The sequence below is a fragment of the Engraulis encrasicolus genome, chromosome 11, assembly GCF_034702125.1.
Source record: "Engraulis encrasicolus isolate BLACKSEA-1 chromosome 11, IST_EnEncr_1.0, whole genome shotgun sequence".
NCBI classification, from domain to species: Eukaryota; Metazoa; Chordata; class Actinopteri; order Clupeiformes; family Engraulidae; genus Engraulis; species Engraulis encrasicolus.
In genome coordinates, this window is record NC_085867.1 from 18109304 (window position 1) to 18124303 (window position 15000).

General features: G+C 48.5%; 1 protein-coding gene across 1 annotated transcript in view; it reads left to right on the forward strand.

Annotated features, from left to right (window-relative positions):
• thbs4b (thrombospondin 4b) overlaps nucleotides 1–15000 on the forward strand; it is a 41182-nt gene that overhangs the window by 21672 nt on the left and 4510 nt on the right. The window contains exons 13-20 of the mRNA XM_063210099.1: nucleotides 5405–5564; nucleotides 7073–7191; nucleotides 8172–8224; nucleotides 8547–8740; nucleotides 10842–11020; nucleotides 11943–11991; nucleotides 12377–12573; nucleotides 13898–14070. Of these exons, the coding sequence (XP_063066169.1) occupies nucleotides 5405–5564; nucleotides 7073–7191; nucleotides 8172–8224; nucleotides 8547–8740; nucleotides 10842–11020; nucleotides 11943–11991; nucleotides 12377–12573; nucleotides 13898–14070 (1124 nt within the window). The remainder of the gene's footprint in view (nucleotides 1–5404; nucleotides 5565–7072; nucleotides 7192–8171; nucleotides 8225–8546; nucleotides 8741–10841; nucleotides 11021–11942; nucleotides 11992–12376; nucleotides 12574–13897; nucleotides 14071–15000) is intronic.

Genomic DNA, 15000 nt, shown 5'->3' on the forward strand with positions numbered 1-15000 from the left:
ACACAAGGTGGACGTCCATGCAGCACCAATTCAAGCAGATACAGACGCTGGTTGGCTCGGAACCCCAACACCGTCAGACCCCTGCGGATGACTCCGAACACCAGCGCCCATCGTCAGCTGAACCGGACGCCCATCGTGAACCTGACACCCAGCCTGAACCGGATGCCCTACCTGAACGCCATGACGACGAGGAGCTGCAGCGGCCTGCGAGCGTTGCTCTGGAGAGCAGACCACCGTCAGCATCCCGTGCAGTCAGTCCCAGGACCGAGGTATCCTGGCCGGTGTCACTTCCCCCAGCCCAATATGGCTACCGACCCCCCAAGATGGCGCCTTACACAGAAGATGAGGACATCGAAAACTACCTCACCTCATTCGAGAGGATCGCCCTGGTGAACGGGTGGCCCATGGGCAGCTGGGCCGTCTTTCTGGTTCCCCTGCTGTCTGGGAGAGCCAGAGCCGCCTACGTCGCCATGGACATCGTTGACGCTCAAGATTACGTCAAGGTTAAGAAAGCCATCCTGACGAAGTACGAGATCGACACCGAGACGTATCGTGACCGGTTCCGGGACACAACCATGCAAGAGGGTGAGACAGCACGAGAGCTCCAATCAAGGCTAAAGGACCTCTACAACAAGTGGATGTGCCCAAGCGCCAAGACGAAGGAGCAGATCGGAGACACCATCGTGCTCGAGCAGTTCCTCAGAGTGCTCAACCCTGAGCTGAAAGTGTGGGTGATGGAGCGAAACCCGCAGACCTCCAAGGCAGCTGCCGATCTGGTGGAGGCCTTCGTCGCAGCAAGACGCCACCGCCGTGGGTACCACATCGGACACCAGGACCAGACCAACCGGCGTAACCATGGCGGCCAGCGCGACCAGAATCAACGACCTCAAACCACGTCTGCGGGTGGTAGCCGTGAGTTTAAGCCATCAAATGCCCCTCACTATAAGCCCAGCCCTCACCCGTCACGTAACCCCAGCCACAAGCCCAACCAGCCCACTAGGCCCAAGCCCCGCATAATTTGCCATGGTTGTGGACAGCCTGACCATATTAAGCCCAATTGCCCTTTAGCCCCCTCTAGAGCAGGCATGTTGTGCTACACCCCCACTAATGACCGTAAACCAGCCCCTAGCTGCACTGATGTCTTGGTTCCCGTTAGTATTAAAGGGAAAGTGTGGCAGGCGCTAGTTGACACTGGCAGTAGCCAGAGTTTTATGCAGAGTGCATGTCTGGGGTCAGATTGCATAGACCGGGTGGGTACAGTTAAGGTCAGGTGCATTCATGGGGAGGAGTCTGAGCATCACACAGCCGATGTACATGTGGAGATAGAAGGCCAAACTTACCTGCTGAACGTTGCCGTTATGGATAACTGTCCCTACCCTGTTGTATTAGGACAAGATGTTCCGATTTTAGTTGACCTGTTGCAGTCCTACATGCCTCCAGCTACAGGTATGGTAGTGACAAGGTCCCAAGCTAAGGCCAACCCTGCCATCAGCACATGGCAGGAGTTGCCCTTTGGCGAAGGCAGCTGTCCGGTCAAAGAGAAGAAGTCCAGGTCCATGAGGAGGAAGGACAAAGTACTTGGCACTCCAGTACAGGAGTCTGTCTCTCTTCCTCCAATAGAGAGCGATGCTGTAGACACCGCTGATTTTATCCAAATGCAAAAAGATGACCCTACACTTGCTAAATGTTTTGAAAATGTAACCTCCGATGAGGAGCAACTTGCCAGGAATGCACTGTGTGGAAATGAGAGTTTTGTGGTCAGAGAAGGGAAGCTTATGCGAGTGAGTGAAGAGGGAGAGCAGCTTGTTGTCCCCGAGTCACTTAGGCCCAAAGTATTGGAAGTGGCCCATAGCATCCCATGGTCAGGTCACCTGGGTCAGCAAAAGACCCTAGAGAGAATCTCCCACCGTTTTTATTGGCCTGGAGTGTACCAGAAGGTGGTAGAATATTGTAAGTCCTGTCCAACCTGCCAGCTCACCAATCGCACGCACAGAACCTCAAAAGTTCCCCTCATCAACCTCCCAATCATTGACACTCCCTTTACAAGGATAGCCATGGACGTTGTAGGCCCCCTGGATAAGAGTAGGGCAGGCCACCGCTATATCCTTGTAATTAGTGACTATGCGACGCGCTACCCCGAGGCCTTCCCACTAAGGAACACGAAGTCCCGGCAGGTAGCTAACTGCCTACTGCAACTGTTCTCCCGGGTCGGAGTGCCCAGAGAGATTTTGACAGACCAAGGGACAAACTTCAACTCCAAGTTCATGAAGCAGGTCTACTCTCTTCTGGGCATTAAGGGCATTAGAACAACTCCCTACCACCCGCAGACCGACGGAATGGTTGAGCGATTCAACCAAACTCTGAAGGCGATGCTCAGAAAGTTTGTGAGCGACACGGGGGCTGACTGGGACCAGTGGCTGCCGTATCTCCTCTTTGCTTACCGCGAAGTCCCCCATGCTTCCACCGGATACTCACCGTTCGAGCTCCTCTACGGCCGCCAGGTGAGGGGTCCCCTGGACGTCCTACGAGAGGCCTGGATGGGAGAGGGTCCGGCGGCGCCAACCAACATCATCAGCTACGTCCTGAAGATGCGGGATAAGCTAGAGGAGCTGAGCAGCCTGGCCCACAGCAACAAGAAGCAAGCCCAGTCCAGCCAGAAGGTCTGGTATGACCGGACTGCCCGCAGTCGCAGCTTCAACCCTGGGCAGAAGGTCCTTCTGCTACTTCCGTCGTCTGAGAGCAGCCTGCTCGCCAAGTGGCAGGGTCCCTACGAGGTGCTGCGAAAGATGGGTCCTGTGACCTATGAAGTGGCCATGCCAGATCGTCGCAAGCCCCAACAGGTTTTTCACATTAACCTGTTGAAGGAGTGGGTGTCGCGCCCAGAGCCCGTCTGCAACGCCATGTGGGCACGTGCGGTGCCTGAGGAGGAGGAGCTGCAGGAGCAGTACTTCCCCACCGCCGGCGGGGCAGACACAACTCCCTCCATCGACCACCTCTCCAGTCGTCACCAGGCGGATCTCCAGAACATCATCCCCGGGGGTCTCTTCCGGGACGAGCCAGGCCGCACGACCGTGATGAACCACGACATCCAGCTGACATCGCCTGGTCCCATTCGTCAGACCTCCTTAAGGGTTCCAGCACGCCTGATTCCAGCACTGAAGGACGAGGTGCAGTCCATGCTGGAGATGGGCGTGATCGTGCCATCACGCAGCCAATGGTGCAGCCCCGTGGTTCTCGTCCCTAAAAAGGACGGGGAGCTGCGGTTCTGCGTGGATTTCTCCAAGCTCAACGGCATCTCCGCGTTTGATCCCTACCCGATGCCTCGGGTGGACGAGATGGTGGAGCGGCTTGGGAAGGCAGTCTACCTGAGCACGCTTGACCTCTGCAAGGGCTACTGGCAGGTCCCCTTGACGCCAGAAGCCCAGGAGCTCACTGCCTTCCGAGCGCCCACAGGTCTCTTCCACTTCACCACCATGCCGTTTGGTCTTCATGGGGCTGCCGCCACCTTCCAGCGCCTAATGGATCAGGTGCTGATGGGGGCGGAGTCGTATGCCGCCGCCTATATTGACGATGTTGTGATATACAGCACGTCATGGGCGGACCACCTCAAACATCTGGCCGACGTGTTCCGGAGGATTCAAGACGCGGGGCTGGTCGTCAATGCGAGCAAGTGCCAGCTCGCCAGATCGGAGGTGTGCTACCTGGGCTATGTCCTGGGTGGTGGCACCATCAAGCCTCAGGTTTCCAAGGTGGACGCCGTGCTGAGTTGTCCGCCACCCACCACAAAGAAAGGGGTCCGCTCCTTTTTGGGGTTGGTGGGGTGGTACAGGAGGTTCATCCCAGAGTTCTCCACCAGAGCCACTCCACTGACCAACCTCACCAGGAAGTCCAGCCCCAACAAGGTGGTCTGGTCTGAGGAGTGCGACAAGGCCTTTCGGGACCTTAAGGACAGCCTTTGTCGCAGTCCTGTCCTCCAGAGCCCCGACTTTGACTTGCCCTTCACCGTCCAGACGGACGCCTCTGGATTGGGGCTGGGGGCTGTGTTGTTGCAGGGGGTGGGGGAAGAACGACGTCCAGTGATCTACATTAGCCGGAAACTCTTTCCAAGAGAGACCCGGTACTCCACTGTAGAGAAGGAGTGTCTGGCCATCAAGTGGGCCCTTGACACTCTGAAGTACTATTTGATGGGTAAAGAGTTTGTGGTGGAGACTGACCACCGGGCATTGCAGTGGCTGAACAGAATGCGGGACAGCAATGCCCGCATAACCCGGTGGTATCTCTCCCTCCAGCCGTACAGGTTGCCATTGGACACGAGAAACTGTCTCCCCATTCAAACTTTCTCTGCCCGCGCAAAAGCCTTGCTTATTTGATGTATGAATTCTGCTTTGTCACAAACATCCCTACATTCTGACCAGTTTGGTTAAGCATTTAACTTATGGGTGCACACATAGTTGGATCGCTGACAAACTTTCACGCATTTGAGTTGTCCTCTCATACGCAAACACATACACTGATCACAAGCCCTGTTTTGATAACTCCCTTTGTTTCTTTGTTTACAGTTTACAGTTGCAACGTATACATGTTATGACTCAAACCGAGTGGTTTTTAAACATTTTGGAACGCTGGCAAATGTTTGTAGAGTGTTTATAAACTTTACTGTCTTACCTGATGCGCTGCATCTCTGCGTAGTGTCAAAGGAGTGTGGGGCGGAGCTGAGAATGCTATATTGCTGGGCACGTTCGCGTGGCCGCATTCTTGAGCCAGCGCATTCTCCTTTGCAAATTAATTTACTGTTCATGCTGTTGATCACTGCTGTCAGTGTATAGGTTGTGTGTAATAATAATGTAGAAGGCCTGGTAATTATTAATGTATTTGTGGCGCCATTTTAATGAGTATAGTTTAGTGATAATGTCTAAATGCCTGAAACACCCCTTCATTGTTTATATTGAGTGGTATGCTCCACCTGTCGGGAGCGCGCAGGTACTGTTTAAAAGTGATGCAAGTTTCATTGCTCGAAAGAGCCTGCTAGGAGGAGGACGTGTGTTCCGATGCTCTCTATATAACTCAGGTGTGTGAGTTTGTACCTTTTGAATTTCTATTGTGAGCCTTTGGCTAGTTAAAGTTTATGTTTATGCATTTTGCTTTGGCTTATCATAGCCTGTTTATTTTTCCGTTTTGTAAATATTGTACATAGTCTTTATATATTTTTCTACTCTTTATTTTTGGTCGAATTTTGGTTTATTTTGTCACTGGCTCACTTTTGCACTGTGGTTTGCATAATAAAACTCCAAAAAGACATTTTTGCCTCCTACCGTATCTGTGTGCCATAGCCTTAAGACCTCTCGACACACTACATCGTAACAGCGCCTACGTGCATATGTGTACTTCTTGTGTGTGTGAGTAGGACAACTGCTGGCTGAAGCACAATGTGAACCAGGAGAACAGTGACAAGGACAGCCACGGGGACGCCTGTGACAACTGTGTACGGGTGGAGAACCCAGACCAGCGGGACACAGACTTCGACGGCCTGGGAGACGCATGCGATGATGACATGGATAACGATGGTTAGTGTATACGTAGGTGTGTGTGTGTGTTTGCTTGTGTGAGTTCACTGATGGGGGAGCAGGTGAGCCTAACAGAAGTAAGTGTGTGTGTGTGTGTGTGTGTGTGTGTATGTGTGTGCGTGTGTGTGCGTCTCTGTGTTTGTGTGTGTGTGTGTGAGAGCGAGAGAGAGATCGAGAGAGAGAGAGAGAGATAGAGTGTGTGTGTGTGTGTGTGTGTGTGTGTGTTTGTGTACGTGTGAGTGCCTACCTACTTGCCTGCGTGCGTATGTGTGACGAACCTTATGTGTGCATCTATGCGTCATGTAATGTAAACATGTCAGCCATAGTGATTGCCATGCTGGGATCATGTTGCCATCTCTGACTGTGATTTCCGTACAGCAGCCTGCAGAGCTGTTGTGTGAATGTGTACATATGTGTATGTGTATATGTGTACTGCGCTATATAAATACAGGTTGTATTGTATTGTGTACAGTAAGCATGTTTGGCATGCTAGTTGGCCTTAGTCCCTGGATTGCTTTAAGCTGAGTTCATACTGGATGAAATCCGTTGGCACCCCCTCGTGTGTAGAGGGACGGTAGAGTGGGACCACTAGTGAGATGGAGGAGTACAGGGACTTACTTACTTACTCATCCTCTTCGTCCGGGCTTGGACATACAGTAAGGCCGCAATCATATGATACACTGACACTTATGAAAGCCCATTGGGAAACTCCAACTCCCATTGTCATTGTGACACAGCACTCCACAGCACACAAGTGAACACTGCACACTGCACACAACGAAATTGCATTTATGCCTCACCCGTGCAAGGGGGCAGCCCTCAGTGGCGCCCCATGGGGAGCAGTGCGGTGGGACGGTACCATGGTACTCAGGGTACCTCAGTCATGGAGGAGGATGGGGGAGAGCACTGGTTGATTACTCCCCCCACCAACCTGGCGGGTCGGGAGTCGAACCGGCAACCTCTGGGATGCAAGTCTGACGCCCTAACCGCTCACCCATGACTGCCCCCACTGAACCCTGTCTGGTGCTTTGGCCTGTGCTTCATCCCAGGACAGCCCCATTATTTCAGTCGTCACGGTCCTTCGCCAGGTGTTCTTTGGTCTTCCCCTCTTTCTTTTCCCGATCAGGGTCCATCTCAAGGCGACTTTTGGTGTTCTTTCATTGGGCATTTTGAATACATGGCCGAGCCATCTTAGTCTTTGTTTTCGAATTTCAAGAGCCATACATATGTGAATACAGGGAGGAGGAGAGGCTGTTTGAGAAGCTTTCGCGCATGACGGGTGAATGAGCTGGATGGATTAAATGTCTGAGAAGGCGGGAGAAGTTGAGGTAGCTGTCAATCACTCCTCGGGTGGCTAGCTGGTCTCATAGCATTCAATGTTAATGGCTAGCTTGGAGGTCAAATTTGCACTGCCATACTAAGAATATGGCTGGAAGTACAGGAGAAAGGGAAAACTCAATAATTTCCAAAAATGGCACAGTATCACTTTAAGTCTATTTCTGGTCCAGGCCTGAAGAACTTTTTGGACAACTGCCCGCGAGTGAAGAACCCAGACCAGCGTGACCGAGATGGGGATGGAGTAGGGGACGCCTGCGACAGCTGCCCAGACATACCCAACCCCAACCAGGTAGTATAGTGGTGTGGATTGGCACTGCCCTCATGATCCGATTCGATCACAATTCGGGAGGTAGCGATGCGATTTGATTCGATTCTGTGCAATTCGATCCGATCCGATTCAATTCTACAATGCATTGCAATGCATTACATTTCTACTGAAAGCAAAGCAAATGTTTCCTCAGTCATGATGAGGCAATACTGTACAAGTAGTCAGATACTGAGCAACAATTTATTGGCTGTTTTCTGTATCAGTCTGGATCAGTCTGTGTCAGTCTTGCAATGCTTTGAAGTACTTTTATTTAATTTAACATTCATTTGCTCTCGAAATATCCACGAAAGTAATTGAAACTTTAAAAAATTGCTGCATCGATCCTGGAACTTGCCGCATCGATCCTGGATCATCCATACCCCGCATTGGATTGGATCGCCGAATCGATCATTGTTGACACCACTAGTATCTTTTTTTACTACTAATTCATATTTAAGACCAGATCCAGTGGAGTAGTTGGAATTCAGAAATGCAAGGTTTATTGGCTTGAGAGAGGGAGAGAGGAGGCCAGGCCACAAGGGCCAATATCCAGGCCTCCTCACCCCCTCTCTCTGAGGTGTTAACAGGTGTTAACAGCAGGACAGGTAAAAGCAGAAGAGAGAGAACAGTAGGGCTCGGTCGTGACGAAGCAGTGTGGCTTTTGCTAGGTAGTGGGCATGCGCACTTTGCCGGTTTGATGCATTGTGGTTAGAATGCATCAAACTGGCAAAGTGTGCATGCTCGCTGCTTAGCAAAAGCAGCACTGCTTCGTCACGAACAAGCCTAATGCTAGTGGCTGAACTTAAAAAGCCCTCACAGGAAGTGAGGTCACATTGGATGATGTCACATATAGTTGTAATGTTAGCCAATAGTGATCAATACAACATTTGTTTACAGATGGCTTGTGTTGTGCAACTTGACCTGGGAATTCACTCAGTCGCTCTTTCTTTCTGTGTTTTCAGTCAGACATTGACAACGATCTGGTTGGTGATTCTTGTGACACAAACCAAGACAGGTGGGTGCGGAATCATCTGCAACAACATGCAATAAATGAATGAACATTTCTGATGAATTCAGCATTTCCATTTTCAGAAACAAACATGTAAAATCAGAGTGCTGAGAGAGGAAATATGTATTGCTATGATATAAATATGATATTCATGTTGCCAAGATAGTATAGTTTTGAGTCAACTACGTAAGTGTGTGTGTGTGTGTGTGTGTGTGTGTGTGTGTGCTTGCGTGCGCGCGTGCGTGTGTGTGTGTGTGCGTGTGTGTGCGAGTGCGGGTGCGGGCATGCATGTGTGTGCGTTTATGAATGTGCATGGTTTTTTTTGCAGTGATGGAGATGGTCACCAAGACAACAATGACAATTGTCCGCTAGTGATGAACAGCTCTCAGCTGGACACGGACAAAGACGGCCTCGGGGACGAGTGTGATGACGATGACGACAACGACAACATTCCAGACTTCGAGTTTCCTGGCCCCGATAACTGCAGACTGGTGCCCAACCCTGACCAGACGGACGACAATAGTCAGTCACATATACAGAACACACGCACATGCGCACACACACACACACACGCACACATGTACACACACACTGCCCAATACTGACCAGATGGACAAGCACGAGCATGCGCACACACACACACACGCGCACACACACACGTACACACACGCACACACACACGTACACACACGCATACTGCATGTGTGCACTCACGAACACTCTCTCTCTCTCTCTCTCTCTCTCTCTCTCTCTCTCTCTCTCTCTCTCTTTGTGCCTATGTGCTCTTTCTCCCTAACCTGGTTCTCAGGCGATGGTTGTTACTTACCATCTGGAATATTGTCAATCGCTTAGCTCTGGAAAGGCGTGGGTGTGTTCAAAACAGCTCGAACCTGATTGGAGAATTCACATGGTTTTTTTTTATCAGTACTACTTCAACCAGGGGGTTAGGATTTGGCTGGTTAGCTTCGCCGATTAGCAAGGCACTTCCTTGTCGCCATTTTCACAAATTCGCTCATTTCCGACGCCACTTCGCTCATTGATTGGTGTGTGCGCAAGTTTAGTGTTGGGCATCCAATGCCCGTCTTCCATATAGCTTTCTGGTCAACCTTACTGAAGTCAGTAACATGGCACATAATTGGCTGAGTAAACTGGCGTCGGAAATGAGCTCCAGGACACTCCATCTTTGAAGCTGAAAAATGAGTTCAATTTTTTCTGAATTCACTAACCTAGCATTTCCCATTGAAATGACTGGGGGCGGGACTTATTCCCTCTCTCCAGTTCTACTACCTCCATGACTTCAACCACTGACTTGTATATACCCCGCCCCGCGATCCGGTGAAATAGGAGCTAATTCCTTCAGGCTCATCTAAGATTTCCAGACCCAAGTGCAAGCGCACAAATTTAACGAAGATGCACGAAGCATGAATGGTCTGCTTGAAAGCCAGGCTACTTTCTCCCTGCATCACCCACAAACTTGCGCTGACACATACACATGATACACACACACATAGATTAAGGATAAATACAGTAATACAAATAATAAATAAATAAGTACAGACAGATACATAGAAAGACTTAAAAAAAACCCTCATCAAACCTATGATTATGAACCGTGGAGAAAAAAATAACATTGTTGACAGGCCCTCTACTCTTCCTGTAACACCCAGCCCAATACGAGCTACCAGTATTTTCGCATGTTATGTAAATCTCTCAACCTCCAAGAAGAAGTCTCATGGCGTATAATATATAACTCTTGGGTTTGGATAGCTTGGTCTGGCTCAACAGGAATCTTCAGATGTTATGTAAAACGGTTATTCTGTGCCAACAAAAAATCAATAACTCCCACAAGGGGCGACTACAATGCCGCGATGAGTAGGCGTGGACTCCACATCCATGCCCCATATCCAGTATGCTAAATATAGTACGTATATACTGCATGCTCTCCCTGTCAATCACGCATACTGCACACAGGGACGGATCATGACTCCATGGGCCCCTGGGCCAGACAACAAGAAAGGGCCCCCTCCAGATGTTAGAGACCCTATATTGTTGGGCATTCAGGTGTTTTTCCCCTGAAAATATGTGAAAATAGAGTTGTTAAAAGTGTGATTTTACACAACATGAGAATGGAAATTTAGAGGATTGGGCTTCAGGGCCCTCTGGACTCTTGGGCCCCTGGGCCTGGGCCCGGTAGGCCCTTGCAGTAATCCATCCTTGACTGCACAGACAATACATGCTCAGACCTTCATCTACAGCTAGCATACCTCACCTTACAATGTTTAAGAATGGTTTGTGTGACATGCCTGTGTTCAGATTGACGATCACTGAGGAAATTGAATTGATTTATTTTTTTTGGGTCATTCCCAACCAGTCCAAAAGAATTCATGGATATTAGACAGTTTATGTTGCTTGCTTATACATTTGCTCACATACTGACAGAAAGACAGACAGACAAGCAGGTGGGAGAAGAGCATTCTCATTGCACATAAAAACCACCATCCTATGAGGATCCTCCTTGCATCTTATTATGATGAAGGATAACCCATATTTGCACAAACGCCCCCGCATGTGTTTCGCAACATACTGACTAATCCTCCCTTATGGCTGTTCCGTTATCCTCCAGATGATGGCGTCGGAGACGTCTGCGAGTCGGACTTCGACCAGGACAAAGTGATTGACAGGATCGACAACTGCCCAGAGAACGCCGAGATCACCCTGACGGACTTCAGGGCCTACCAGACGGTGGTGCTGGATCCCGAGGGAGATGCCCAGATCGACCCCAACTGGGTGGTGCTCAACCAGGTCAGCTCTCATGCTCCAAGAGAAATGTGCAGGATATATTAGTCATATATAAATAGAAATGTTCAGTAAATATTTCAATCTGTCATGTAAGAGAATTACACACAGTTTTTTTTTTTAGGCGAGGGGTTGCAAAAGAGAGAGAGACTGAGGGTAGAAATGGAAATGACGCCCCTGCGGTGGCCAACCGGTGGGGCACTCGCCTGCCATGCGGCTGACCCGGGTTCGATTCCTGGCCTGGGTCCTTTGCCGACCCTTCCCCGTCTCTCTCCCAATTTGCTTCCTGTCCACCTCTCACACTGTCCTATCAAATAAAGTCGAAAAAGACACAGTAAAAGAGAAATGGAAATGACAGGCTGGATTCGAACCTACAGTAGGTCCAATGGGAATGAATACATGGGCTCATATAGTTTGGTGTTATCAGCACACTGCGCTACAGAACCCCTGGGTATACAGTTACAATGACAGTGTTATGGAGTTTTAGAATAGACGAGCCAAACTGTCTGGAATAGTAAAAGAATGATTTTGCAGGAATTTCCCAGGTTGATGGCAATCCCCTTTTGCACCAAGGGCTCACTTGAGGGATTCTTTACTTCACTCTTAGCTATTCACAACATTATAAGCATGTTGAATACGATATATTAAATATATTAACCTAGTATTCTTCTAGTTTTGTGTCACATGTTTCCCCTTCACTGGATAGAGGGAGGACTGTAGATAATGACCACAATGGGTAGAAGAGAGAGAGAGAGAGAGAGAGAGAGAGAGAGAGGGATAGAGGAGAGAGAGAGGGATAGAGGAGAGAGAGAGAGAGAGAGAGAGAGAGAGAGAGAGAGAGAGAGAGAGAGAGAGAGAGAGAGAGAGGGTATGTTTTGAAGGTATGATGATGAGACTCTTTTTGATGAGATTTTTTTTTTTTCGGCAGGGTATGGAGATTGTTCAGACCATGAACAGTGACCCAGGCCTGGCTGTGGGTAAGTGAGCCTAGCAGATGAGTATGTTAAAAAACAAATAATATCAATAACTAGATTACAGTATTCACAGTTTTCACAACTCAATGATCATCATTAGCTATTTATTTCATCATAAGTGACTTTTAAATGCAACACAGGTTTAATGGATGTCCTAGTTGTGTTGTACAAAGTATATAGTGCATTGTCCATAATATGCAGTGAAACAATAGAGGAATTTTAGGCCATCATCTATTCTATTCTATTCTATTCCACTCTACTCTACTCTATTCTATTCTATTCTATTCTATTCTATTCCACTCTACTCTACTCTACTCTATTCTATTCTGTTCTATTCTACTCTATTCTATTCTATTCTATTCTATTCTGTCCTATTCATCTGATTTAGGTTACACTGCCTTCAGTGGTGTGGACTTCGAGGGGACCTTCCATGTGAACACGGTGACGGATGACGACTATGCAGGCTTCATCTTCGGCTACCAAGACTCGTCCAGCTTCTACGTGGTCATGTGGAAACAGACTGAGCAGACCTACTGGCAGGCCACACCATTCAGGGCAGTCGCCGAACCTGGAATTCAGCTTAAGGTTTTAATTATTTTTTTATATAAATATTTTTTTCACTCTTGCACATCTTCATTTTTAGCATTTTGGTGTATTTTCTGTATAATCCACTAACTCAGTGGTTCCCAAAGTTTTTTCTGCTGGGACCCTCCTTTGAAAACTAACAATGAGTGTGTTTATATGCAGTTCGGTATCCCTAATATGATCTGGTTATGAAGTATCCCAGATTCGTGTTTGAACATATAAACACCTTTTCCCGTCTTCAGTATCCCGGATAAGCCCTCACTCGGGACTTTGAGAAATCTGGATATGCTAGGTGGAGTTTTCCGACAGAAGCCAGGCTAATGACACATGGAAACACCTTATCCCGAATACCGAGGCTTCCCATAGAACACTGTTGCTGGTATCCAGGCTACACGCATTTGAAGAGAATTCTATAACGGCCAAAATGTAGACCAGGATATAACACTCTGTCTGTAGTCATATAAACACCCGAATTCGATCATAACCAGGATAAGCCTCATATTTGGGATACTGAACATACTCCACATGAACACACTCAATGTTTTCGCAACCCACCATCTCATCATACAAACACAAACCATTCTTTTTTTACCCTTACTAACTAATCGTATACTACCTGTATCACATGTTAATGTGAAATTCACAGGTAGAAACACACATCTATACAAGTGAATATTGTTACAAATGTATGGAATAGTTATATTTATATGAAAGGATGTTTGGATGTGGTTTTATGCAAACCGTCCCTTCTCTCCACGAACCCCTGCAGTACCTCTGCGAGTCTGCGCCCCATCCGGGGGTCCTGGCCCCCAGTTTGGGAACCACAGCTTTCAAACATCTGTTTGTGAGATTCAGATGCTTGACGGCGTCTGGATACGTCAGACACATAATGGATTGGTCATGGATCTGGTTTTCAGATACCGCACTGTTTATGGATGTGGCACGCAGATGATGCAGATAATGGACAGTTTCCTCCACATTTCCGTATTTGAGGCCCATCTCCTGGCCCCCTCCCTGAATTTCCCCACAATTCCTGCAATGTTTCCTGCGGACATTAGTCAAGGTGGTGGGGGGGGTGAGCTGATGTCCAATGCATGTGACTTACTGTATCATTGTTGGAAAGGCCATGTTTTGTCTTTAACAACACGATTCACTCCTGCACTTGGACTTTGGCCAAGCTGCTTGTTATCATGAATTGTGCTATACGAATAAAGTTATTGTTATCATTCCTGTCTCATCTCTCTGCAACTTTCTCTCTCTCTCTCTCTCTCTCTCTCTCTCTCTCTCTCTCTCTCTCTCTCTCTCTCTCTCTCTCTCGCTGTAGGCGGTGAAGTCCAAGTCTGGCCCTGGAGAGCACCTGAGGAACTCCCTGTGGCACACAGGCGACACCAACGACCAGGTCCGGCTGCTCTGGAAGGATCCGCGCAACGTGGGCTGGAAGGACAAGGTGTCCTACCGCTGGTACCTCCAGCACCGGCCACAAGTGGGATACATCCGGTAAGAACCAGTGGCTGAGGTGGAGACCTTAGAGCACCATAGTCCAGGCCACAAGGGGGCACCAGGTCAGATGCATCAGATGAGAAAAAGTAAGGGATGTGTTTAGCCATGGCATGAAGGGTAATTTATGCTTCCGACGCATAGCCTCCACATCCTTCAAATCTGTGTCTGTGCGTGACCACGCCCCCCGCGCACCCGTCTCATAAAGATCCTGACTATCAGACGGACACAAAGGACGCAGACAAAAAGGCACAGTGATTGGTCATCTCGCTACTTCCTTGTTCTCGTGGCAGCACAGTGAGAGCAAACCTGTCTATATTCTGTTAAATACAGCATTAATGCTTTCTTACTCTAGTGTGTGTAAAATAAATACACGAAGCTCCAATGTAATGGTAAAGGGGATGGGCTTTAGATCAGGTTCAAATCCCAGCCTTCCACTCTCTACAACAGTCTATGGTTGAGGTGCCCTTGAGCAAGGTACTGTACCTAACCCCATACTGCTCTAAGGACTGTAACCAATACCCTGCCCTGTAAATAACTGCAAGTTGCTTTGGATAAACGCATCGACTAAGTGTAATGTAATAATAATGTAATAGTAATAAAGTGAGTCAGGGACCTTAGCTCGGGCCAAGGCCCCATGTTGGTTACATCAGGTGAGAACCTCTAGCTCAGCCAGAGGCCCTTTAACACTATAATAAGGACAAGGTGTCCCACCACTGGTGCCCTCGGCATAGGCCACATCCGCTAAGAATAAATGGCTGAGATGGAGACCTTGCTCCATAACACACACTGCAAAAATGAAATCTTAGCAAGAGTATTTTTCTAGTTTCAAGTAAAAAGCATCTAGTCAATCTTAATTTAAGTAAAATTATCATAGTACATGTAACTGGCTTGTTTTAAGACATTTGTCCATGGGGCAAGTATTTTTGT